Source organism: Paramisgurnus dabryanus, chromosome 12 (genome assembly GCF_030506205.2).
Source record: "Paramisgurnus dabryanus chromosome 12, PD_genome_1.1, whole genome shotgun sequence".
Taxonomy (NCBI): Eukaryota; Metazoa; Chordata; class Actinopteri; order Cypriniformes; family Cobitidae; genus Paramisgurnus; species Paramisgurnus dabryanus.
The window spans coordinates 17,243,768-17,270,443 of NC_133348.1; the positions used below are offsets into that span (position 1 = coordinate 17,243,768).

The window sequence follows — 26,676 nt, forward strand, 5'->3', positions numbered from 1 at the left end:
CGTGATTAGTCTACAAATTAAAAGCACTATAAGGACAAACAAAAGTTTTTTTTTTTACCACAGGGGGACTTTTAAATATCCATTCACTTCAATATGCAAGTCACACAATTGAGATACTCAAGTTTAATTTAATTAGCATACAAGGTGCAGATAACATGTTTCTTATGTCTGTCTCAGTCATGTTCAGTCATCCACACATAACGCCTCACCGAATCTACGTTTAACCGATTCTATACGAGTGTTCTTTTGGCCAAGAAAATAAATTAATAGTTTAACTGAGCAGCTTCTGTATGATAACATGAGGATAGACCAAATAGATTAATGTGGATTGGCATCTGTGTAAACTTAAACATAAGATCCAACTTTTTGAAGCCACATCACAAAAATCTGCGGTTTCAATGTGGCTTTGTGTAAGTCGGTATGCTGTATAGATTTGCCGTTTAAAAAGGTACATTTTTAAAAACCTCAACCAAAAAATGTCCTGATTGTGTACACACTTGTTTTAAAATAAATGATAAACTCTTTAAATGATGCTGAACATCTGATAACTTCAATGATCAGCTTAATAATAGGCAGCAAATTATGGTGACAAAGAGGAATAAATCTATAATCTACTTTATACTAGGGATTTGAGGGTACAAGGGTAAAGGAATGGAAAACAAACTTGCGTTTAAAAAAAAATGAATAGCAGGATATATGATCCGTCCTAGGACTGAAAATTGAGCAACACAACAGAATGGTAAACAAAGATGCTTATATGCTAAAACTAATATTTGTGCACCTGTCTCATGCATCCTGTAGCGGCCATATATTAGCTGCCTTTACCCACAGGTAACATATTGCATGACAAACCAAGGATTGTCTGAAACTTTTTAATTCAATGGACCTATACCTTTAAAAAAAAGACTCGGGCCATTTCATATCTTAAATTGTGAACCGCTTACGTAAGGTTGAAGAGCATGTATGTGAAATGACAGTGTTGAGACAAAAGCAAAGATGATCCTCTTGCTTTACTCAACCAATAGGATTTATTGGTTCAAGGGCAATGCTTTCTTCTCAGCCTGGACTGAAGCGCTATGGCCACATATGGGGTGTCTTTTAACGTTAAGTGACGTTCAGTTCTGCTAGAGATCTCCGGGTTTCTGGTTACAGGTGATGCACACCCGTACGGGATGGTCCCAACCCCTGGAGGGCACGGCTCGGCGATCAGAGGAGCAGTCGTTACAAACTCCTTGTCCACATGCACGGCAGTGATGGATAGAAAGACGTGCGTTAAACTCACGTTGGCACTGGTGGCAGCAGCGGATGTCTTGATCAGGTACCCAATACGCTGGACGTGCTGCGTCTTTTACCAGGCCTAGTAAATAAACACAGAGTTGTTTTTGCATTTGATCATTTGGGGACTATAAGATAGTATGGCAGATTAGGAGGGTTTTTGGGACCGACTGTTCACAATGCTATCAGATTTGTTTGTTTAGATGGTGTAGTCAGTAGATGCTTAGAAAAGCACAGCTGTCACTGTGGAAAGAGGATGGAAAACAGGAAATGTTTCCTCTGCTTTTGTCTATCCTAAAATCTAGAAATGGTCTCATGGATTTTTGCCGGTTTAAGAGTCAAATAAAAGAAAATAAGTCCTGAACAATATGTGATAGACCAAATAAAATATTGATTTATATAGAAAAGTACATTTTCATAGACCTGTAGAAGTGATAAACAGTACAGTAAAGTTCAGATATCTCACCAAGAGGGATGTCTATGGCTGTCACTACTGCTCCTAAGGTGTTTTGAACAGCTTCTCCAACTTTTCTGGCTATCAGAGTCCCACCTTCCTCCTCTTCCAGTGCTGCGTCAAGTAGTTCTGTTTAATAGCACAGTATTAACATGGATATATGAAAAGTGCCAAACAATGCATTGATACAATATGTAACACTGTTCTCTGAAATCTACATAGAAAGTATATGACTTTTAAGTGCAAAAATTATCCATGAATTTTTTACATGTCCATTTACAACCGTAGGATTTGTCCTCAGAATGAAATAGTCTATTATTTCCTTATTAACAAGGGTTATGAATAAAAATGTTGAGCTCTGCTCTGATTGGCTGTTTCTAAATACATCTTGAACTTTTTTGAGTAGACTGAGGTCCTGAATTAGAATTTAGTGTTTAATTTCATTAGGTTTAAGAGGGCCTGCAGGTTCCCGCTATTGATCAAGTGGAAGGGGAGGTCACACTAAATATTTGACACTTTAGCATATAATTTTATTCTGTTTTTAAATACTGCATTTATGCAAATGTTCTAGTTGTATTCTAACAGAGAGACTGAGAAACAAATATATGTGGTCACTATACTATTGCAAAAACAACAAATGTAATACTGACCTAAGACTTGCTTACCTTCAGGAATCCCTCTGTTTTGAAAGCAGGCATCACAGACGCGCACAGGTGCCAGACCCCAACCTCTTTCAGGGACCGCCCGTGTCTTAGAAGAGCAACCATCACAGAAACCTTCTCCACAGGCCCGGCAATGGTGCTTTGTGTCATTATCTTGGAATACCTCTCCACATTTGTGACACCTCTGAAAAAACAACACTCTTGCTTAAACTTTGAACACTGTGTGAAGTATGCTTCTCTTTACAGGCACGTTTAAACGCCCAGCATTAAAACTCACATGGATGAGAGAATTGGGCTTCCAGTAAGCGGGGGCAATCTGGTCTGTCAACCAGGCAGTGACAGCTTTGGCAGGCTTGACACTTAGTTCAGAAACAGACTGAGCCATATAGTTCACACCATCCAGCAGTCTCTGTGCAGCGTTGTTGTTGTCCTTCAGGAATCCGTCGGACTGCGACGAAAGGATGACAGTGAACAAAGCTTGTTCTTTTTCTATTTAAATAAGGAAGGAAGGAACATGGGACAAAATACAGCAGAGGACTTCTCTCACCCCGGGCCAGACGTGCTGGATCTCAGTCCGGACCACCGTATCAACAGGGTCCTGGTTTCCATACCAATATTGTCTACTTCTATAGATCACCGAGCAGTTTGGACACTCAATTACATACCTGAAAATAAATATCATTTAGTGCCTTACAGGTAATAGAAATAAACTCACATTTGTTGAACTATAAGGACTTACCCAGACCAGGCATAAATTGCCAGGCCAAACCAAGGCGAATCAGAGGACGCCGTTGTCTTTGGAACTACAATCACCTCTTTTCCGCTTTCGTAACAAGCCTGGAGAAGCGAGTTAACACACAATTAACCTGGGCAATCGGAGAGCATTTGTAATTGGTAGGTTCAGATCATGTGTTGTTTTGTTTATGACCAACCTTGCACGTATAGATGCGATTATCGTAATGGGCGGAGTAGCGGCAGCGATGTTTAGCTTCATGCACAATACCCTCCCGTAGATGATTCATGCTGTTTTTGCAGCCTGAGCTGCAAACAAAAAAAACAAAGAAAGAAAGAATCACATTTACTACTGTACGTATAAGTGATTCATTAAAATGACAAAGCATTTAATCATTTGACAAATGTATGCAGAGCATGACAAAGTTTCGCCACATGACTTTTATGCTATGACTTATACTAGTATGTTCAATACATAAACAAATATTTTAAACCGGTTCTATTTAACAATTCTCATTCGCAAAGTGTATGTAAATCCCTTAACTATAAGGGACAACTTTTGGAACCATAACATTTAACACAGTCAATATAATATAATCATAAATAGTGAATAAGCAATTTTAGGGTTATGGAAGTGACATTTTCAGTCAAAAAATGTAACATAATATATCAGAGAATGTTTTTATTACCAATATATTGAACCATCTGTTTATGTTTTTATAAACCCCTAAAGACAGAGTCCAGAAAATGATCAGTATATGCATGTGTTTTCTGTTTTTAGATGAGGGAAATATACATGCGTTATGAATGTGACAAAAAATTTGATGACATACTTTGTAGGAAATCTGTAAATAAAAATGCACAAAGCAAAAGCAACAATACTCAACAAATGCAGAACAAACATCTCTTGAAAGAACAAAAAATATCTGTTATAAAACAGTGTTATGGATGTGATATTTCTCTGTTATGGATGTGACAATTCTAAAATCTGTGCTAACTGAAAATAATTTTATGAAACCCCTTAAAAATGCCTATAAAGGACACTAATTGTACCTGCTGTGTTAATTGTATATTAAAAGGTTTGCATACTTCGAATCAAGAATTTTATCTTTTCAAAGATATGTGACATGTTCAGCTTTTTGTTTTCGAGTTGTTGTAGGGCTGCATACCGATAAAACGCGATTAATCTATTGCAAAATAAAAGTTTCATATATGTGTGCATATTTATATATACATAATTATTATTCACAGTTTGCACAAATTTATGATGTAAACAAAAACATTTATTCTACAATAGATTAATCATGATTAATTGTTATGCAACCCTAGTTGTATGTCTTTCAGTTTTCTGTCAAATAGTGCAGTGTTCCTCCCACAGTATACTCAGGGATCCCACACCTTAGTTAACTTCAAATTCAAGGACCTTTCAAGGACTTTCCAGGTCCAATAGCCTCAAATTCAAGGACTAAATGTGGGGACACATTTCAAGTTGGAGCAAGGTTACATCGTGTTACCTTTTAAGATACATTGTTACAGTTCCCTTTTGAGGGAACTCGCGCTGCGTCACTGCGGTGACACTTTGGGGACGCCTCCAGGGGTAAGTGTGTCTGAATGTGTATATCACATTCAATCAATGGTGAGGCTTAATGACAAAGACAGGGTGACGCTATCTAAAATATTGCCAAAGATAGTGTTACAGGGATGCAGGAAGTATGACAAGTGAGACACAGCGTCTTTCGTTCCCTTCTCAGGGAACAACAATACATACGTAACCAGGGACGTTTTCATATGTCAAACACAACTATGCAAAAAAGCATTTTGTTATGATTCAACATTCGCATACAGAAGATACAAGCATTTAAAGGGAACAGTTTAGCACGTGTGCTTAAAAAGTCTAGAATTTTTATGACATTGTCCTACACTACACAGGGAATAATATGGATTTTTTTCCAGAAAACTTCTTGCAAAAAATTGATTCAAGCACTTTCAATGACCTGTATGTATATTTTCAAAATCTTCCCAGGGCCTTTCAAGGATTTTAAGGACCCATGGGAAGCCCGTATACTGGAAATTTAAAGGGTTAAAAACTTAAACAGAGACCTTGCATGGGTATTCAAGCCACCACATATTGACAATTGAGATATCGGTATAGTTAAAAACATTGGTTAAAAGCTATTTTTTATGGAATTGCTCATTCATTTAAACAGTACAAATTCCAATTTTGCATGGATAAGATGCGAGAGTCCTTCCCGTTCACTTAACTCTTTCCCCGCCAATACATAAAACGACACGAAAAGATGCGCCGTATTAAGTGAACAGGAAGGACTGGCGTATCATATGCACGCAACTGGAATTCGGCGTATGTATTGCACAACTTTTCACACTGTGTGCTACTTATACGCAGTTCATGAGAATGGGTTATGCAATGCTGGTCCACACAGGCCCACATGAAATCTCATGCGACAGAATTCTGCAGAAAGCTCACCCATCATTCACAAACTTGCACAACAATTTCCCATCACATATCCCAATAAGTGTGAAAAATTCGGCAGATTCCATCTGTGCCTATGTCTGATCAAATAAAACGTAGGACTTACCCACAACTGAGGCAGATACTGGAACAGGTAAAGTACTCATCTGGGAAAAACGAGTTGCTTGCCAGATGTTCATCAGGAATCTCTCCACTGAAGCACTCACTCAGAGCCTAAAGAATAAGAAAGTTGACCAACCATAAAAACTACAATAACATAACCATTCATATACTTTTTATGTTCTTTTGGTATATTTTGAACCAACACTTCCTTTCCAATCAAAGCAAAGACACCGCATGTAATAAGATAAAAAAAACACTTACCTGAAGGGCCTTGAAGATGACGCCAGCAGATCGTGGAGATCTTGTAGTGTTGTTGTCTAATTGCATCTCCACGCTTCGCAGCAGACCACTAAAGTCAGTGGGGGGATTGTGGGTACGAGTACCCCGGTACTGAATAGAGCTGAATGCTTCAGGAAGGAGGCCAAGTTTTCGGAAACGTTCCTGAAGAAGCCGATCAGCTGATTCCGATGGCTTGTCTATAGCGAGTAAAAAAGAAGACACCTTCAGGTTTAAACCATGGATTACACAAGGCAGCATAAAGAAGACCCTCAAACTCACTTTTGAGGTGAGGTTTTAACCGACCTGCTCCTAATAATTTGGTGTGGACTGTCTCGTGAAAGATGATCACAGCAGGACCCAGAGTCGAGAGTGGCACGTCCAAACCGCAGCGGGCAGTGGTGGCTTTCAGCTCCTTGGTAAAATGCTTAAGATACGCATCTGAAGCATCCCCAAGGAACTTAAAAAGATCATCATGTAGCCTGTCAGCATGCGTCCGATAGATGACCAGATCGGACACGGCGAGCACTTTCAACAGGAGGCGGGTTCGCTGCCCCTGATGGGTTCCTGCCCCAAGGAGCCCCTCTGTGTCAATGATCACCACCTTATGAACCGGGTCAAGTGCTCCCCATACCCCAACAGTACAGGATTCCTGAGTTGGGGATGTCTTGAACACTTCACGACCCAAAAAGAAAGTGTGATTGAGAGTGTGGGATTTGCCTTCTCCGGTGTTTCCAAAAATGGACACCACCTTGAGGAGCTCGTCGGGATTGCAGCCCAGTTTCCTCACAAATTCACCCTCATCTGTCACCTGTTCAGGGTCAACAACACATAACAGTGAGGTTATCTTTCATTTAAAACACTGCAGTTGCTTGCAAAAGTTGTTCACAAACCTGCATTTCTTCTTTTTCATCCACTAAAAGGAAGCTGCTGACTTGCTCCAAGGCTGCTTTCAAAGCATCCAGCAGCTCATCTCCAGTGGAGTTCTTCTCGGCGGGTTTAGGTGGAGGATAGGCAGCGAGGGGATGCTTTTTTTTACTAACCCCGCTATGCGTTCGCTTTTGACAGTCCAAACACAGATTGATCTTACATCCATTACACCGGACAACCGCTCTCGGGCGACCCCCGTCCCCTTTGCACGAATCGCAGTATGGTACGTGGCCGGGGGCGATGCGGATCCGGTCGTGGTTCCTCATGCGATCCTGACGGTGGAGCTCCAGCTCACAGCGGGCGCACTGCAGGCTGCCGCATTCGTCGCACTCGAAGGCGGCCTCTTCGGAACCACCGCAGGCGTAACTCTCCTGGCAGACCAGGGCGCCGTTCAAGCCCTTTTCCGACGAGCCTTGACCGCTCATTGTAGGTCTAAATATAACCGAGAGGTAGCGAAACGGACGGAAGCAACGGAATTTCAAGTACTGATCGTTAATATTTTGACTCTACTGTAATGTAACTTAACTCTACTGAAAGTTGAACTCAACCCAAATATACAAATGATACAATCAACAAGAGATGATATATAATACCGGTTTAGTGTCTAGTACATGTAATCATATCTGATTATTGCATTTGCGATCGTGAATTTCATTGGAATTCAAACTGTGATGTGTCAAATCAAGACACTGGCTTAAAATCAAATATTCAATATGAACTATAAATAGATCGGTTGACATCCGTATTGAACTGGCACTAGTCAGACTTTTCTAACTTGTTTGGCGATTTTGGAAAATGATCAACTAAAAACAACTAAAACAACTGTCGAAATGTCACAATTGGCAGATATAATCATTAACAACAACTGCACACGAATGCAGATATCGCCCTGGGCTTTTGTTACTGAAGCTAGCTAAGACTAGCATACGTGTCTAAAAATCTCCTCAAAATACTACAAACACTGGGGGTAAGAAATTTTACTTATTTCGTTAAACTGTTAGTTGACTAGTAACGTTATCATACAGACTGTCCTTAAATAATGTTCACCCAATAACAACAACAACATTGATCATGGCAGCTTTGACCGAACAAAACAGCAAAACAAGGTGATTTCGATCAAGATTCACACCGCAATTTTCATCAAACAAACTGCTAAATTCCCTGAAACATCACACACGACTGTTACTCTTTAATAAAGACGGATTTAAAAGCCGGTTGATGTTAAGATTAGCGTTTTTCCCCACCAGCTTGTAAAATGATTCCCCTCCCCGGTAGATGTTGGTCAATGTTGTTGCCAGGTCGGATCAGCTGATCGGCTTGTTTTCACTGTGGCGGCGGACAAAGGTCACCAAACGCCACGCATGATGGGAAATGTAGTCCGTCGTTCAGAATTGAAGCCTGATGGGAAATTTAGTCCTTTGTTAACAGACCTTAAACACAATAATCTTCCTTTTTAAGTGACACTAATATATAAGTCTAATCATATAAAAGAACCAATTTTCGAAAAGTTGCGTCAAACTTGTCTATCACTTACCTTTTTAATTATGCACTCAATGTCCCACAATGCAATGTGGTGTTATTATTTTTTTTTACATCCGAGGTCACGACCATGAATGTCACTGGATAATCGTGCAGCAGTGTTTGAATAGTTTATAACATTTCTAAAGGCAATATAGATTTTTTTAAAGACTTTTTTATGTTTTGACCCCGAGGTCTGCCACAGATCAACATGGCGGAAGAAGAGTTCACAGATATAAATGGGAACTCGATTTCTTTACATTGTCAAACTCACTCTGCTTTTTGCAGAGAATTTGCTGTTAACTCACCCAAAATGTCGTTGCGCAAAGTGATGGTGTACACCTGCTTCATTTGGCTTTTCGCTTATGCTGTATTTTTCTTCACTGAGGTAAGGATATTTTCAATGCACGCCCTTAGGACAACTATGGATTTATTAGAATACAAGCGTAGTAACCATTGCATAATTGCAAATTAATTATCATTGTATTACGATCTCACATAAAAATATTGTAGAACACTTCACTATTTTTACTATAGTAAAATGTAGTACAATTTCTAGATACTTTTGAAACTCACCATAGTAAATATTAAAGTTTAATATATATATATATATTAAATAGTTAATTCGACACTAAACTGCAGTATAGATTAACAAAGTGTACTATTCAATTTACTACAGTATACCAAGTATTTGATGTGGGATAATTTAACTACTTATATCCTCGTAGTTAAATATCCTAGGTTAGAGAGATCTAAGTAAATGTATAGTTATTATGGTTTTACTTCAAATAAAACCAACAAATATATGGTTAATATAGTTGATAAATCATGGTTTATTTTGATGTATGAGGTAATGAGCTTACAGATAATTGAGATATAATATTGTTAAAGGGGACATATCATGAAAATCTGACTTTTTCCATGTGCTATACTTGGGTCCTCAGTGCTTTTATCAACCTAGAAAATGTGAAAAAGATCAACCGAGTAACTTAGTTTTTGTAAACCATCCTCTGCAAGCATGTGAAAAGATAGGTCATTGAAATTCAGCTCCCCTCATGTGATGTCAGAAGGGGATGGTACCGCCCCTTAATCTGCACTATCCAACTATGGCACTGCCATTTAGTGCAGGACACACCCAAAAACAGCACATTTTTGGTCACACCTTCAATGTGGCAATTTTAACATGTTATAATAATTATCTATATGGTAATTTTTAGCTAAAACTTTACATATGTACTCTGGGGACACCAAAGATTTATTAACCATCTTAAAAAAGTCTTGTAAAATGTCTCCTTAATAACCGATTTCATGTATTCATATCTAGAACACTGCTGTCCTCTCGAGTGCCATCATCGTCACGCTTTTGGGAATGATCATTCATATTCATTTTGTGAAAGTGGACCAAGAGACGCTGCTCATCATTGGCTCACTTGGTGTCCAGCTGACTTCATCTTATGCATCTGGACGAGAAAGCACAACCTTCATTGAGATGAGCAAACTTAAAGACATTGTCATCAATGAGGCTGTGTATATGGTAGGTAAACATGTACATGGCATTCTGTAAAGGCACCCCTAATAAAAAGCAATACAAATTCTAATGGTTTTCCATTACAAACACTGTTATGTACCATTGTTTACCATTAAAACTAGGGATGCACCGATACCACTTTTTTGGAATACGAGTACGAGTATTTGCATTTCAGTACTTGCCGATACCGATACCGAGTACTTAATAAAAAAACATGATTTAAATTTACAGGTAACAGCTTTAGTCATATAATTTAACAAAAAAACAAAGGACTAGTTTTCCAGTTTGTTGTAAACTCTGCCTCTTTGGACAACACAGGAGGCATTAACCCCTTACACGCCGCTCAAACATAGACATTTCTCAGACCGTGGTATCGATTCCAGGTATCGGGGGACTTTTAACGAGTACGAGTACTTTAGAAAATGTGGTATCGAGGCCGATACCCGATACCAGTATCGGTATCGGTGCATCCCTAATTAAAACCATGACGAAATTCCTTTAAGTAGTGTGTTTTGAGCTTAATCCAGTAGAATTTTATTGTTCCCAGATAACATCCGACTAATTAACCCAACAAATTACCTGTAGAAACTATAAGAGTTTCCATTAATACCATCACGCTTTTTCATTATAACTGTTAAATCCATTAAAACTACTTTTTTTGTTCAGCAGAGACATACTTAATGGATGCATGCATGAGGTTGTAATTCAGGAACAGTCAGAAGCAAGGTCTGTTAATAACTTCTATGTATGTTTCAATTTCAGCACAGTATCATTTATTACCTGTGCATTCTGATCAAGGATCCAGCAGATCCTGAGAAGGTGACCAGTGTTGTTCCACTTTTCCAGGTAGGTGTCTGTCGCCAGGTGAAACGTGTTAAAGTTGTTGTTCAACTGTGAAAGCAGGATCATTGTAATCTGTGACATGTCCGACACACATCTCTAAACTGACACGTTGCATTCTTCCGCCAGAGTTCAAAGCCTCGGCTGAATTGTTTAGTTCACGTGTACAGAAGCTGTCAGGAGATTATTGCACAATCAAGATGGTAATGCTATATGTTATGGTACATGCTATACATTTTCTACATAATTGACATGGTTATATGTGTGTTTTATGGCTGTGTTTTTGCTTTACAGAGTGTTTCTTTAAAACAGGAAGATGAGAACACCTGTAAATACCTACACCTACACTGCAAATCCTTTTTGTTAGATACATTGATAACACTTTATAAATAAGGTTGTATTTGAAAACATTAGTAAATGCGTTTGATTTCTGTATTAGTACATGCTAAAATGAACCTGAACTAAGATTTTTTATTATTCACTGTTAGTTTATGTTAGATAAAAATGTTACCACTTTGTTATACATTGCAAAAAAATTACTTTCTTAGTATTTTTGTCTTGTTTTTAGTATAAATACCTAAAAAATCTTAAATCAAGATGTATTATCTTGATAAGCAAAATTACCTTAGAAAATAAGTCTAGTTTTTAGACAAAAAATATACAATTTTAGTGAATTTATGCTTAAAACAAGCAAAAATATCTGCCAGTCGGGTGAGAAAATTTTTTTTACCACAAAAAATTTTTGGAGTGTAAAAGTTAATAGTAGGAACAGTATTCAAGGTTTATTTAAGAACATTATTATCTACTAATCCAAAATAGGTGCAGTTTCCTGAATAGGCTTTAGATTAATCCAGGACTAGCCCGGTTGCATAAAGCACTTTAAGTGTAATTTTCCCTTAAATTCACCCTTATGTTTCCCTTAAACTTAAAGGTGTTGCAGAAAAACCCCTTAAGTGTTTTCTGTTGCGTCACCATGGCAACAATTGTTTTATAACGGCAAAGCTGGGTCGCTGTCGTGAAACGTGATTACCTTTACCTAAGAGAACCATTTAAGGGATTATACTGTATGCAACACCCTTAAATTATTATCTTAGATAAAGGAAATTTACCCCTTACCCCTTAGTGTCATACTTAAGGGAAAAACTTTAGGTGCTTTATAAGTTATATTAGGACATGTAGGCTATGTAGTTTTTTACCAACAAACCTTACAAATAAACAATATTGGTGTGCATCTTGACACAAACCAATGGCACTCATGTATGTTAAGATATGTCAGGGTAAGGTGTTTTTAAATTAAGGCAGCTCAAACGTACATTTTAGTCTGGGACTAGGATAAGTCCTGTCTGGGAAACTGCCCCTTAGTATTCCTTTGTGTGTTTTTACTGTATTCTTGTGTTCATACATAAACGACACTCCTGCTGATTTTGGTATTTTCCCTTTTCTAAATGTTGTTAATGTTTTTTGTTTTTTTTGTTTTTATAAATTAAAAAACTAAATAGATTAATTTACAAAGCTGTCGATTGTCCTTCTAAAAACAACCACTAGGGGGAAATGTGTGCCAATTTTTGGATCTGTAATAAAATTCAGAACAAATTTAGTTAATTAGATGTTAATGATAAAATGAATATTTCCTGTTTGGTGCTGTTTTTAACAATTGAATGTTTTAATGATTGGTTTAGTATTTCAATTACACATTTATAGATCAATGAAAATAAAACCACTGTAATTTAAATGACATTTGCAAATAAATGTTATGTTTATAATAAAATAAAGTTAAATGGAAAAAGTCTAAAAAGTTGAGTTTTAATTTTTTCAGCTTTGTAGGAGATCTTATTGTGTCACAGTTGTTGGGGGTCACTTGAGGGATTATGCTAATCCATCTCATTTACCCTTTGGTGGGTCAGCATTCAATTGTGTCACTGCTTTTGTCAGGAATTGTTTTCGTCCCAAGCAGTTCATGTCTGAGAAATGGCATACAGGTTAATCCGACTGTAACCGTGTGTCAACAATTGTATTCAAAGCCACAATTGTATTCAATCTCTATTCAAAGCATCAAAGTTACTTACGTGATGAAACGTTAAACATGGTTGAATTAATTGCTATCCAGAATCGTGCTTAAATGTCATGACATGGAAATGTATACTGTACGCCGTCTGTCCAGACTAGAGGTCAGACAACAGAAGGCCAGTGAAGCTTTCTCGCTATATCAGTTTCATATTATTTCTGGGGAGCAGCTGTTGCAAACATCCATCATTCCAACTCAAACTGCCTTCTGCAGTCTGACAAAACTGGTCTTTGTTTCTGTGTTTACCGTTATGTGTTTCATCAACACTTGTTTTCCATATCGCCTCCGTGCTGTTTTTATAAACCTCAAGTTCCTTATAAGAACTCACTGCCTGTTGCATGCTCGAGGGTGAGAGCCGTCATTCAGGTTTACCTGTTTGGAAAAGAGAAACCACCCTTGTTTATTTGTGAGCTTGCTGCTTTGTGTTTACACACAGTGAAACTTTTGCCTTCGATTTTGAAAGCAACTATCAGCGCCCACACGGATGCTCCTCTGACTTGTGCTTAAATCGAGGATTGGGCACGAAAGGAACCTAGAGGTCAGAGTTCAAAGACCTTGTTGTTATTCAAATACTGGTTCCCAAGATGCACTGCTTCTTTCCCCCTGACCATTTGGAGTGACCATACCCATAGTGTCTGTGAAAACAACTCCAGGGTTTGAAATGATCCTGTTAGGTCGCTGTGAAGATGCTCCTGATGGGATAATCATCCCTCCTGGAGGTGTGAACCTCCCAGGAACTGAGCTCAGGGGGTGTCAGTGACCCTCCAGCCAGCCAACAGTCATAAACTTTCCTTCATCAGCACTTTTTTTTTTTTCAAATGAATTACACTCATTACTTTGCTAGTTGATGTATTAATGCATTTATAGTGTGTCCTTCTAACGCTTTCAGATGACTTAAACACTATCTTTGCAAATTCATAAGCACTTCACGGGCATGTGAGGTTTTTATGGTGCGTGTGTTTCCCATTGTATTTTCAACTATTATTATGATGACTCCTGAGTGCTTCCAGTTTTTTTGTGCAAAAGTTAAAGAATGTAAATAAAAGTGCCGTTCACTCGCATCTGGAATTGAATGGCTATCTCTGATGGCCTGAAGGATGGGCTGTTTTTGGAGGGAATCACGGTTGTGTGGGAAGGGTGCTGGAACCCCGCTGTGTTGGGAGTTCCCCATGCTTTTGCTAGCAGGCTCCCTGTGGGCTTTTACTGTGTGCAAGGTGTAACATTCACAGACTATAAGCAACAGAAAAACACCCTGGTGATAGAATACGGACCGCCGGAGCAACTCCCTTCTTCAGCTGCAATCATCTTGTCAGGGGCCGGCATTTTTTGTAGGCATTTGTTAACTTGCAAGATGGACGAACTAAGTTGCGCTTTCCCGGAAATATATGTGTTTGTTTCATACATTTCATAGAGTAAATGCTGGGTTGTTTAAACCGATGGTCGGGTAAAATCCGGACAAAACCAACCTATGCTGGGTTGTTTTGAAACAAAATACCGGGGTGTTTCGAAACCATGGTTGAGTCAGATATGGGCATTTTCTAGGTTAATTTACCCCAAGGATGAGATTTGTTTATCTTATCCAACTTTAAATTAAAACATGAGTGTACGTAAAAAATACTGAGTTATTTTAAACCCAGCATTTGGTCAAAAATGGACGAGCCTAGCTCCTTGGGTTGTAATTTAACTAGTGCTGGGCAAAGATTAATCGTGATTAATTGCATACAAAATAAAAGTTTTTTTTTTGCATAATATATGAGTGTGTGTTTATTCATTCATGTATGTATTTAAGAAACATTTAAATGTTTTTATATATTTATTATTTCTATTTGTATATATTATATATATATATATATATTATATATATTTATATATCTATATCTATATAATTTGAAATGAATTTATGTATTTGTGTGTGGTTAAATATACATAATATTTACACACGGTACACACACAAATGAAGAGTTTCGTAACTCATTTTCCAGAAATCTCGTTTTTTGGTTGTGCATTCCAATTAATATCAATTCCACTGCAGTTGGTTTGTTTTTATTTAAACCTTCATAATTGAAAAAATACAGCTAAGTAGCACCATAAAACAAAATAATAACATGATAACATAATAATAAACATGTTTTGACAAAAATGTTAAAAACGGAGTTATCTCGTTTTGCAACGAATCTCTTCATATGTTATGCAAAAAAATCACTCTTATTTTGTATGCTATTAATTGCGATTAATCTTTGCCCAGCACTAAATTTAACCTATGCCGGATTGTTTTAACCCATTTTTGGGTCAAATATAAATAAATATATTTCTGGGTTAATTTAACCCAACGGCTGGGCTCATTGAATGTGTTAAAGAAAAATGTCTTTAGTTTAGGCTTAAATAAAATTGATCGACTGTGTCTGATTCTCGAACATTGTTTGGTAAATCATTCCAGAGCTTAGGGGTTAAGTAGGAAAAGGATTGACCACCTTTAGACACTTTTGATATTCTATGGATAATTACGTAACCAGAATATTGTGACAAGAGTGTACGCGATGGATTGTATTCTGATAGTAATTCTTAAAGATACGAGGGTGCTAGGCCTTTTAAGGCTTTATAGGTGATTAGCAGTATTTTGCTAAGCATCACAGTAGGCCTATATCTGCTGTTTATATCCATGTGCAATGAGTATTTACTCTAGATACCCAAAATAGCAAACAGCGGATATTTAAATCCTCATTCAGAAGAAAATTATCATGCAAATTAAATCCAGGAGAGAGACGGTGTATTATAAAGCCCTCTCAAAAGCTTATAAAGCAGTCGAATCTCAACTGTCCATCCTATATTTTGACAGAGTTGCAAGTCTACAGGACGCTGTACTTTAAAGACTCACTGCTGTGCTTTCTGAATGCTCTCCATCCCCCATACCTCTCCGAATAACAAAACTGTTACTGGAACTTAAACCAGAAAGCCTTTAGACCCCACCCCTTCAGCTTCAAGTTTTCATTCGATTTTTGCCTCTAAACTCACCAGCAAACCAATCTTTCAGCCCATCTTCATAAGTCTACGCCAACGCGTAGAACAGGTGTCGTGGCTGTGTATTATTTGTCACCTGAACCGACCCAAGGGGACGTCGAAGCTCTTCCTAACCAATTTATCAACTCATTTGTTTTAGCACATTGACTGTAGCCCATTATAAAAACAATTTCTTTCTGAGCTCTGCACAGTCAGGTATTCCATTTCTTTCTCCCCGAGGTTGGTTCCTGGTGTAGTTTCCATCTGCCTCCCCTTGAACTTTCACCTAGAAATAAATATCTACCAGATCGCCAGCAGATCCACCAGACAAATTCATTTCCCAAGCTGCTACTTCCAAGCCCCCGACTTCAAGGGAATGGAAATAAGCAGCTGTTTTCGTGACAGTAGGTCAGTCGCGACCAAGTGCGATCACTCAGTTTAATACAATAGAAAAACAGGTTGCATTGACATAATTATAAGTGTATTATTTCAGATACACACCCAGCTTGAATATTTCCTGTAAATAAACTACTGAAAATTAATTTTTTGGGCTAGATTTAATAGAGAAACATGATCAGGCACATTTAAAATCTGTTTATGAGAGTAATTCATTGCACTGTAAAAAATACTTTGCTGCCTTAAAATTTTATTTAATTTGAGAAAAGTCAACTTAATTTTATAAGTTATAACAACTCACCTGTAGTTATAACAACTCATCTCTAGTCAAGATAAACAATAGTAAGTTGAAAATACTTGTAAATCCGAGTTGATTCAACACAAAAAATTAGGGCAGCAAAGTATTTTTTACAGTGTGGTAATACGCATCATAGGACATGACATCATCAATAGTGATGATGGAGATGAGGAAGACAAATGAGTAAATCTATTGATCTATAAGGGGAAATTTATTTAGTGAATCGCAGCATTGTCAAATGTGTCTTTTGTTATACAAATCTACATTTTGATATTTACAATATGATAGGCTAGGCTTGCTACAGTGTAAAAAGTGAAAAGTTGGATTAACTTAAAAAATTTTGTTTCTCGAAGTGAAAACAAGTGAAATGTTATGTTAAAAATACATAATCTTTTGAGTGAAGTAATTGTTTATTTAATCTTTTTACAATGTATTTAGCAACATCCTTGGTTACATTTAAAGAAAGGCCTCAGTGTTTTATTTCCTTGTGGATTAAATACTGGTTATCTGTTTAAGCAGTGCTCGGTTTTTTCTATATGACAGCTGTTAATCATCTATAGATATCATTGTGTTAGTCTAAGCGGATGTTGATGATGTGTTAACCCAGCTCTCCGCTCACATTACCTCACCAGAAGTGAGCTGATCCGAAGGCAGGGCAGATAGAGTAGACGTTCTTCCAGTCGGACCGGCTTTTTTGACTCGGTGGCTTTTAAGATGATCTATGTGAGACAAAGCTTGTAAAGCCGGTCAGGTGAGCGTTGGCTTTGTAAGTCGTAAGCCTCGTGCAAACTTCCTTTTGAAAAATCTTCTGTCTACATCTATGAGTGACATTTGGTCTGCATGCACTTTATAGATTGTGTCTTCATGAACTGGTAACACTTAAGCCAATCAAATTTAGGAGCTGAATAAGGCAGAGCTCACAAACTGAAGAATTACAGCTGAAAGGAAAATGAAAGGTGCTGTCGAAAAAGATTTCCTCATTAGTTAAGATAAAAATATTTATAGTAATTATGCAAAATATGTTTAATGTCATATTCACCCACATGAAATAAGAAATCAGTCATATCGGTAGCCTAATACGTACAGGTAGTTTTATATTTTCATGGAGATGGCCTACATAATGCACTCTAAGAAAAAAGAAAGTACAAAAGTTATCACTGGGGCGGTAGCTTTTCAAAAAGTACACTTTTGTACCTAAAAGGTGCATATTGGTAGCTCAAAGTTACACATGGGTACACTAGAGATACATACTGGTACCTCAAAGCTACCAAAATGGTACATTAGGACCTTTTTACCATCCTAGCCATGCAGTTTAGTGAAGCCTTACATATTGTTTGCTTTCAGAACACTGAATAGACACCATTACAATTACAAAACTGACTTTGAGTATATTTGGGTACTTCCCAATAATACACGTCAGCGTGTTTTTCATCATTTTAACAATGAAAAGTATGCTAGGCTCTTAAAAACTGGCTGACAGGACCCATTCCTTCTTAATGAATAAGCGAGTCGCAATTAAACTTTTGGTAGATGTCATTGGAACTAAAAATATACAGCTGACCCACATGCATACATGGCATTTGTATAGTAACACTATGATTGGAGCTATCAGGCTAATGAGAATACAGAGGTTAGGAATCTCTCAGATCATTTTGACAAAGGATTATGAGGATCATGTTGGAGTTGCTCTCTATTTTTAGCTCAGTGTCAAGAACCATTGACCTCTGACTATCTGACTCAATGTTTGTACAGTTTTAAAGGTCATCTAATATGAGAAATTCACTTGTATATGTTATTTGAACGTGTCGCCTGTGTGTGTACACAAACACTCTGTAATGATAAAAATCTGCACATTCTCTTTATTTTAATCCGTGGAAAACCTCAACAGTCTCATGGGACAAACTGTTGGGGTTTTCTGAGCAAACTGATGTCACTTTGCGCATGCCCCACCCACAACTGTCCAAAGATCACAGTTAGGTCATCAATTCTTTTTTTACGATTCCACTGTAAAAAAAAAATATTTGCTACTCTACTATTTTTTTTTTACTTCATTTTATACGTTGTAACAACCCATCTTTGGTAAATGAATAAGATAAATAATAGTACGTTGAAATGACTTACAAAGAAAAACATTTTTACAATGTGTCATTTAGTCACCCTTATTCCAGATCTTTCTTTCTTACGTGAAACACAAGAAGAGACATTTTGATATTTCTGCTGTTTTTTTAACATACAAACAATTTAAATGAAAGAAAGTCATACAGGAAGAACTCCAGGATGAATAAATGATTTGTATGTGATTTTTGGTTGAACTATCCAATTAACTTTTCCAAATCAACACCAAGCTAATTGCATTGCACACATAGATTACACTGTAAAAAAATTCTGTAGAAATTACAATGTTATTGCAGCTGGGTTGCCGGTAATTTACCGTAGATTTAAATTTATGTTATTTACTGGCAAGAGTTTGTTCAAAGTTAAATAAATTTTAAATATAAACAAGTCTTTATCTTTACAGAATAAAACTATACAATAACAGCCTCATGCAAAGCATTCTGGGAACCAGAAATCATCATCAACCTTTTTCTGTTTTTTGCTTCAGATTTTGTTTCCCAGAATGTTTTGCTTGATGCTGTTTTTTTAGTTTTACTCTGTAAAGACAAAGACCTGTAAATGTTAAATATTCATTTAACTTTGAACAAAATGTTGCCAGTAAATAACATAAATTTAAATCTACGGTAAATTACCGGCAACCCAGTTGCAATTTCTACAGATTTTTTTTTACAGTGTACGTTAGGTGTGTTATGTTAAAATACAGTGCATCAGTGCCGCTGAATGCATTTTGCTTTGCAGTAATAGCGTTCGCTTATGTGGAAATCTGCTGGATGAATGGTGATGACATTTCAGCAAGGTCGTGAGAAGTCATGCATATGGGCAAATGTGTTTTGATGACTACATCTTTCTCTGGCTCAGATAAGTGGGAAGTGTGGGATTCTCTTAAGTTGCTGTTTTCATCTTGTTCTTACAAGAATCAAAATCCACCCCTCCAAGTGTGAGAAAGGCACCGCCTCCTGATTCTCAGACACCTTGATGAACCTATCAGAATAATTAGCGCCATCTCAACATTATAAGTTGTTGGAAATGACAGTGTTTTTACTTTATGAAGTGGTTCTCAAACTTTTTGCCTAGCCCCCCTCCTTGTGTAGGGTGCACCCATTTGTGCCCCCCACCCCTAAAGAAAGTGTATAACATAAAACAATCTCAAACTTAAAATCTGAATTAAACAAAACTTATTAAATGATACAATGTAGTGCTCTCAGTCATATTTTTCTGAGATTTGATTACACAGATTTGAATGTATTTTATAAAATGTCATAAAAATGGGGGCACCATCTCAAGTTTGGGAACCACTGCTTTATTGGCACCTCTGTGAATGCTCAGCAATGCATTGTGGGATTTCCATTTTAATAAAGGATACATGCATTTCTGCATGAATTTGTCAAAAACAAACTCTTTTGAAACTTTCTGGAGCATCCTATGTATCAGGAGTGTGGCCATAATAAAATGCTCCTAGGTTTTGTAACAGATCAGGTTCCATGTTGCAAGATTGCATCTTTGTTGTTATGTTGACCAAGTCTGACAAAGTCTTTTGTCAGTCAGCACACTTTGCAAAGAGTTTCAAAAGGTCAAACTATAACGTGGACAAGAACAATATATCAATGCCATATGACAAACGCCATTGATTTAGTACAATGGTCCATATGATACCATCACACCAAACAGTCCAATCATGGCAAAGAAACAACATTTGAATAAAGGCTTATATCAAATCTTTGAAGTCATTATCAGCTCATCAGAAGATCAAGAATCGGGGTATAGCGTGATTTCTTTGAAGGGAACATTCATGATTCGTTGATTGACACTGGCTTACAAACAAGCACACTTCACTGACAGTCTCCTATATGAGGTAATCCATCATGCACGTTATCAAGCAATCAGTGTTTGCGGGATCACATGACTGTTTACCAGTTATCTGTGTCCTTACACAAGTAACAGATTTTGCAGAGTACTGTCCTACAGTACATGTGTGAGAACTGAAACCATAACAGATTATAAGCCACACACCCGAAACTGGGGATGAATCAAATAAACATGACAGGGAGTGTGGGAGTGTGCAACCAACGTTATTGCCAACAGGCGAATCTACAGACAGCATCCCAAGGTTCAAGAAAGCCCCCGAGCAGTTGCTTATCGCTGCTTTTATTTTCCTGATTAAAACTTTCCCCTTTCTCCAGGGATCTGATCCACAACAATATTTGCATGGTAATATTTGCATAGTAATTTTGCACAATTACCTCCTGCTTTACAAGTGTTTGACCCATGTTGGGTAAATATTGAATAGAACATAACGGGGGGTTAAAATTGACCCAATGCTGGGTTGGTTAAACTCAACTGCTGAGTAATTATAACCCGGCAGGCACAACAACAACCCAACATTGGGTAAATTTTAAACCAGCATGTGTTCTGTTCAAATTTTGTGTAATTTTGTAAACCAAATAAAGTTGATAAAGCATCAGTTAAATTTTTTTTGTCATTTATCATTTTCTACATTAAATCATCGTATATAATGTAAAGAACATTCTGTGAAAATATAACCTTGATATCTTTAATATTGACTGCGTATGGCCATGTCACTGATTGAAATCAATGTAAAATCGATGACTATTCAACTTTGATGCTCCTAATCTCATAAATTAGATTATAAGAATTGAATCCTGGATTTCACAGAAACGGTCACAATTTGTCATTGTGTTGATATGAAAAATATCACTTGTCACGAAGAGGTCACACTTGGCTGTGTAACATTCTGTTTGCCAAGCAGCCTTTGGCATAACTATAAGCAGTGACTGGATGACCAGGAATAGGCCGGGTCTGTGTGAGTGTATGTACCTGTCTGCTGTCAGGTGGCCTGTAGATAAATATGACATGAGTGAAACTCGCAGTCTGAAACTGGCGCTGTGCCAGAGGAGGCACTAGTCAGTTTAGTCTGAGTCCTGGGAAAGGGGGCGGGCAAGAAACCTAACAAAGAGTGAGTAACCGTTCCTTAACCACAAAGTCAGATGAACACCTCAGCACTCATGGGAACCTAAACCTGTCAGTCCTGGCCTCTGTTGCTCAACATGTGGAAAGTGGTGTCATTCTAGTCTTGGAAATAAAAATACATCCTCTTAAAAAAAAAATAAGAGTTTTACTTTTAGGTTTATGAATATTTAGAGTTAATAGCAACCTTTAATATACAATTTTAAAGTAATTTCTACTGACATTTTTTTTATTAACTTTGTTAGGAAATATTTTTTTTCAAAATCCCCAAAGGTCCCAAAATCACCAAAAGTGTGTAAGGTTAAAGAAAGTACTGCACTGTTTGATGTCCTTCTTTCTGACTCAGATCAAAGCATTGGGTCGTGCGTCATTTGATCTTTCACATTGTTAGAAGCGGTGCCACCTGCCCTCATAATCCATCTCAGATCACTTATAGTACAACATTTGAACTGAGTCAAGTTGTGCAACAGGATATACTGTACTCTACAGAAGAATGAGAGTGGCTGTGCACTGTAGAAGTGATTCAACTTTGTCTCATATGTGAGCAATACTGTGACTGACAGGCCACTTGGCTACAGATGTTCAAATTCTGATTCAGTTTGTTACAGGAAAATATTGTAAGTGATTGATTGGATATTACAGCAACCACAGTTAGAACACGGACTGTGTCATCAATGTAAAAAAACGAACATTGTTTTTACTGTAAACAACCGGTAGCTTTGGTTGCTCGAAAACTTCTGTAAAAAAATACAGGAAAAATGTAAACATCTTTGCAGTTATAAACTGTGAAGAAATACGGTGGCATTTTTTTTCATTGGGCCACAGCAAAGTTTTGTATATTTTACATTTCTTAACTATATTTTTACAGCAAAGCTATATATACCTTACTGATATTATTTGTGTATTTCCTCAACTATATACTGTATATGTTAATGTAAATCTAATATACAGTTTAACACAGGTCGTAAAACGGGTGACCACATTCTGAAGTAAAGTTAATTACAACTACAAGTGGCCATAGATCTTTGCGAATACATGTAGAGATGGTTCACGGTGTCATTCACACAAATAGAAAACACCATGATGGTAACATAGGTGCCATAAAAATAATGCTATAAACATTAATGAATCAATGCAAGAGAAAAGGAATCACTGTAAAAATTTGCTGTAATTATGCAACTGGTTGCCAGTAACTTACTGTAGAAGATAAAGACTGAAAATGAATGTTTCATGTTCATTTAACTTTGAACAAACTGTTGCCGGTAAATAACATAAATGTAAAATCTACAGTAAGTTACTGGCAGCTAGTTGCCAGGAATACACAGTAATACTGTAATTTCTACAGAAATATTTTACAGTGTAATTATTAAAATGTGAGGTGTCAGACAGGGAATGTCCTTTTACTGTTTTCACCATACATTTTACGGTGACTTGTATTTTTTACTTATGAAAACCATAATTTTAATGATAATTTACTGTAAAAGTTCCAGTATAATCCAATTAAATATTCTAGAGATTTTTTGCTCTAAAATATATGGTAATTCACGCCATTTACTTGAAAGTTAATTTGACTTTATTTTACCGTAAAAATGTAATGTAATGTTTAAATAAATATACCGTTTTTAACTACCAATTTATGTTTTTTTTACTGTGGCATTTTGACAAGTTTCTCCGTTAAAATTAGGAACACTTTTTATTTTAAAGTGATGTTTTGCCATTTTTAAAGTTGCATATACCTTGCAATCTTAATGATCCAAAAAGAAATGTTGATCTTGGCTTTGAAACTATGAAAAGACAATGACGCCATCCACTTCTCTTTACACTTCAAGGTGAATGACTTTTCCACATAAAGCAAAGCTATATCATCAGCATGAGATCTCAGAGCACAGAAGTGTGAGTTCACAATGTATTAATATACCTTCTGCACCCATCTCTGTTTGTCTCATTTACACCCTTTTAACATATTTGTAAGACCATTTACATGAAGTTCTCAGGCTCTTTGGAAGTGTATTCTGATCTCTAATAACGCTGTGTAAATAATTTTGTAGCTCATAGCATGTGCAAATAAAGTAATATTTGTTCTCATAATCACACAAGATCCAACTTAGACATTTAATTACTAATGAAAGAGAAAATGTTAGTCATCCCTGACAATTATCATTCAGTGTAATTAATTCCTTTCATATTGTAACATCAGCTTATTACATCATCACTTGTGTTGAGAGTTCAGACGAAAGCAATATCTCTTTTAAAATCTTGTTCATTTATTTCATATATAAAAGGAACAATAGAAGATTATGTAAATGAACAAGTTTTACATATAACACTTAGCAGTGGGTTAAAATGATAAATTCAATCAATCGTTACATTATAAAACAGCGCTGAAAGAGTATTACAAATATCTTGCCATTTAAAATGTATTTTAAGAAAATGCAAAGAAACACTGTAGGGGATGCTGCATAAAAGTGCTGCTTGAATTTGATCGAAAGGCGAAACAAAAACAGTGAAGACAAACAGATAAAATGATGGAGCGTTACATCCTTCTTGCCTGGGGCATCAAAACAGAACAGTTAAAACTGTTAAAGCAGAACTGTTAAAAACAAACAGTATTAAAAAAAAAGATATCTTCCACAAGAAGCACATTTATAACAAAGACAGCGTTGTTTACTCTGTGATAAGTACACACTGTCTGTAATAGATCAATTAATTGTCCATTTAAGATTAAAAAAACGCATAACCTAACTCAACTAAATGGGCCGGGCTTTTTATCTGTGTGTGTCATCTCCCTGCTTTACAAATATGTTTGACTTTGCACACGATGCTTAAACCAACTTTGGAAGTCAGGAACAGACCTAGCAAATTTCCCCCTGATGCAGGAAACCATTTTCACACAAACGTAATAATCCTATCTTACCACGCCAATTTGCAAGACAATCCTCAGCTGAGATTTATCAGATAAACAAGCTGCGTCACCACAAGCGTGATGTTGCATTTATGTGGCCACAATCACTTAAGATGGAGACAACTCGCACATCAGCTTTTAGTGTTGACCGTTGCATATAAAAGAGTTTGTCTGACTGAGTAGCACCCAGGACAAAGGAGATAAGGCCGATACTCAGTCTTGTCTCCACTAACATCAGAGACATCTCCACATGAGCTCCTATAGAGCTTTGAATAGGCAGCTATCCAGCTCATGCAAATTCATCTCATTTACATATGGTGGGTACTTTTGGTGAACAATAAATGACTAAGGGAGTAGCTTTCTTAAACAATTCCCCAACATTGCCTTTGGTCTGTCAATCATCAAGTTGTTTTTCATATACAGCATATGAATTTCATTAAATCATCCTTAATCCAAAGTGTTTAAGGCAACACACAAATGACACTCTGTTCTTCGGAAGTTCCCTACAGAGCAAACAACTCCACCCATAAACTAAATCAACCATCAAGCACTTCAGTAAGAAAACGTCGGTCCAAAATAAATTAAGACATTACGTAAACAGTTCAAATTTTGACCCACGGGGTCAGATGAAGCAGAAGAACTTCTTCCAGCTACATTTGGAAAAAGCTTTGGCGCGTCTGTCCGACAATCTCATTTTTTTGGTTTTCCTGGCCTTGTGTTTAATAGCTGCAAATATTGCTGCATCAAAGGCTTCCTTTAGGTTCTTTTGGGTCAGGGCCGAGCACTCCACGTACTCGGCGGCCCTGATCTTGTCAGCAAGGCTCCGTGCCCGTGAACCTATCACAGGCTTGACCTTGTACCTGTCCAGGTCTATCAGAACATTAACGTCCAACAGAAGGTCCGATTGTGTTCCGATCAAAATGATGGGAGAGGACGGGTTACACGCACGAATCTCGGGAATCCATTTTTTGGTGATGTTCTGGAATGACGTGGGATTAACCACGCTGAAGCAGAGCAGGAAGACATCCGTGTTTGCGTAAGACAATGATCTGAATTCATCAAATTCTTCCTGTAATTCAGACAAAGACTGATAAGAACTTCGAAAGTACAGTGGTTTACCTATATTTTTTTTCTCTTTCTCAAAATGTCACATTTTAAACTGTAACTTCTGCATGATTAAATTAAGATAAATTTTATCATTTCACACCACAAATTAACAAAAAGTTTTAACACTACCTGTCCAGCAGTATCCATCAGCTGAATCCGCACAGGTGTCCCATCCACCTGAACTTGTCCTAAAAAAACAAAATACGAAAGAAGTTACTTCTTGTGTACTTTAATGATCCACTTAATTTTCCCACTACTCAACCATAATCATCCAGAATGGGTTAAGTAAAATAAGATGCTTACCTGAGAATACATCAAAAGCTGTCTGTTTGTAATCTGTTGGATATCCATTAGTGGTGTAGCTGACAATCATACTAGTTTTCCCAACAGCACCATCTCCAACCAGCATACAGCTGATGGTATGCTCCAGTACGTCCTCTTGCTCTAAGCACACAGACGGGACTCTTGACTCTTGGTAAAAGTAATCCATTTGAGGTGGCATGTCCAACAATTAAAACCAAGAAGAAACTTCCTGAGGAAAACTTTTTAAACTCCACCGTATTTGCGTCCTTGTTAAGATTTTGAAAAGTCCGTCTTTGATGAGTGACTCATTACTTTTCCTAACTCACGAGCTGAATCTACTTTCTACTTTCTTTCTGAGCTTTGACGGGACCTGTGGCTTTTGAATCAGCTGGCGATAGATAGAGAGGTTCGATTTTGCATAGACACTCCCACAAGAGAGTTGTGGGGGGCGTGGCGAATTCATGTAGCGCTGCGGCGAGATTTGATTTCATCTTTTGATCGCGATACTCTGATGTAAAAAATCGATCGGTCTGCGCAGAGCCGCATGACATCGAACCTATAATCATTGGTTTGAACCAGTGAGCCCACTTAAATTGATGATTCTATTAAGGAAATTTCATTTACATAAATCTAAAACCCCCTCAAATTAAACCCGCCTTAAATTTTTTTGTATAGATTTAAAAATCTTCTATGAATCTCT

The 26,676-nt window shown here is 37.1% G+C and overlaps 3 protein-coding genes across 3 annotated transcripts; 1 reads left to right on the forward strand and 2 right to left on the reverse strand.

Moving 5' to 3' along the window:
- Positions 1-112: 112 nt before the first annotated feature.
- Positions 113-8,204, reverse strand: zfyve1 (zinc finger, FYVE domain containing 1). The gene is made up of 11 exons (XM_065256916.2): positions 6,886-8,204; positions 6,299-6,803; positions 5,978-6,192; positions 5,721-5,827; positions 3,324-3,432; positions 3,131-3,228; positions 2,939-3,056; positions 2,669-2,839; positions 2,395-2,575; positions 1,742-1,858; positions 113-1,357 (listed from the first exon to the last, which is right to left on the reverse strand). Exons 1-11 carry the CDS (start codon positions 7,345-7,347, stop codon positions 1,125-1,127), a joined length of 2,316 nt encoding a protein of 771 aa, XP_065112988.1. The 5' UTR covers positions 7,348-8,204; the 3' UTR covers positions 113-1,124.
- A 307-nt stretch (positions 8,205-8,511) lies between these two features.
- pigh (phosphatidylinositol glycan anchor biosynthesis, class H) lies at positions 8,512-12,603 on the forward strand. Its single transcript, XM_065256917.2, has 5 exons — positions 8,512-8,828; positions 9,765-9,974; positions 10,731-10,814; positions 10,938-11,011; positions 11,103-12,603. Coding segments are annotated over exons 1-5 (546 nt in total). The 5' UTR covers positions 8,512-8,651; the 3' UTR covers positions 11,104-12,603.
- An 11,303-nt stretch (positions 12,604-23,906) lies between these two features.
- Positions 23,907-26,364, reverse strand: rhov (ras homolog family member V). Its single transcript, XM_065256918.1, has 3 exons — positions 25,977-26,364; positions 25,803-25,861; positions 23,907-25,635 (listed from the first exon to the last, which is right to left on the reverse strand). Exons 1-3 carry the CDS (start codon positions 26,173-26,175, stop codon positions 25,189-25,191), a joined length of 705 nt encoding a protein of 234 aa, XP_065112990.1. The 5' UTR covers positions 26,176-26,364; the 3' UTR covers positions 23,907-25,188.
- Between the last annotated feature and the right edge of the window lie 312 nt (positions 26,365-26,676).

Coding starts and splice junctions, on each gene's coding strand:
- zfyve1 (XM_065256916.2), bottom strand. CDS start 7,347: ATGAGCGGTCAAGGCTCGTCGGAAAAGGGCTTGAACGGCGCCCTGGTC. Junction 6,804..6,885: donor ATGAAAAAGAAGAAATGCAG/GTTTGTGAACAA, acceptor GACCCTGAACAG/GTGACAGATGAGGGTGAATT. Junction 5,828..5,977: donor TCATCTTCAAGGCCCTTCAG/GTAAGTGTTTTT, acceptor CTTATTCTTTAG/GCTCTGAGTGAGTGCTTCAG.
- pigh (XM_065256917.2), top strand. CDS start 8,652: ATGGCGGAAGAAGAGTTCACAGATATAAATGGGAACTCGATTTCTTTA. Junction 8,829..9,764: donor CTGTATTTTTCTTCACTGAG/GTAAGGATATTT, acceptor ATTCATATCTAG/AACACTGCTGTCCTCTCGAG. Junction 9,975..10,730: donor TCAATGAGGCTGTGTATATG/GTAGGTAAACAT, acceptor TTTCAATTTCAG/CACAGTATCATTTATTACCT.
- rhov (XM_065256918.1), bottom strand. CDS start 26,175: ATGCCACCTCAAATGGATTACTTTTACCAAGAGTCAAGAGTCCCGTCT. Junction 25,862..25,976: donor AGCTTTTGATGTATTCTCAG/GTAAGCATCTTA, acceptor TTGTTTTTTTAG/GACAAGTTCAGGTGGATGGG. Junction 25,636..25,802: donor TGATGGATACTGCTGGACAG/GTAGTGTTAAAA, acceptor TCTGAATTACAG/GAAGAATTTGATGAATTCAG.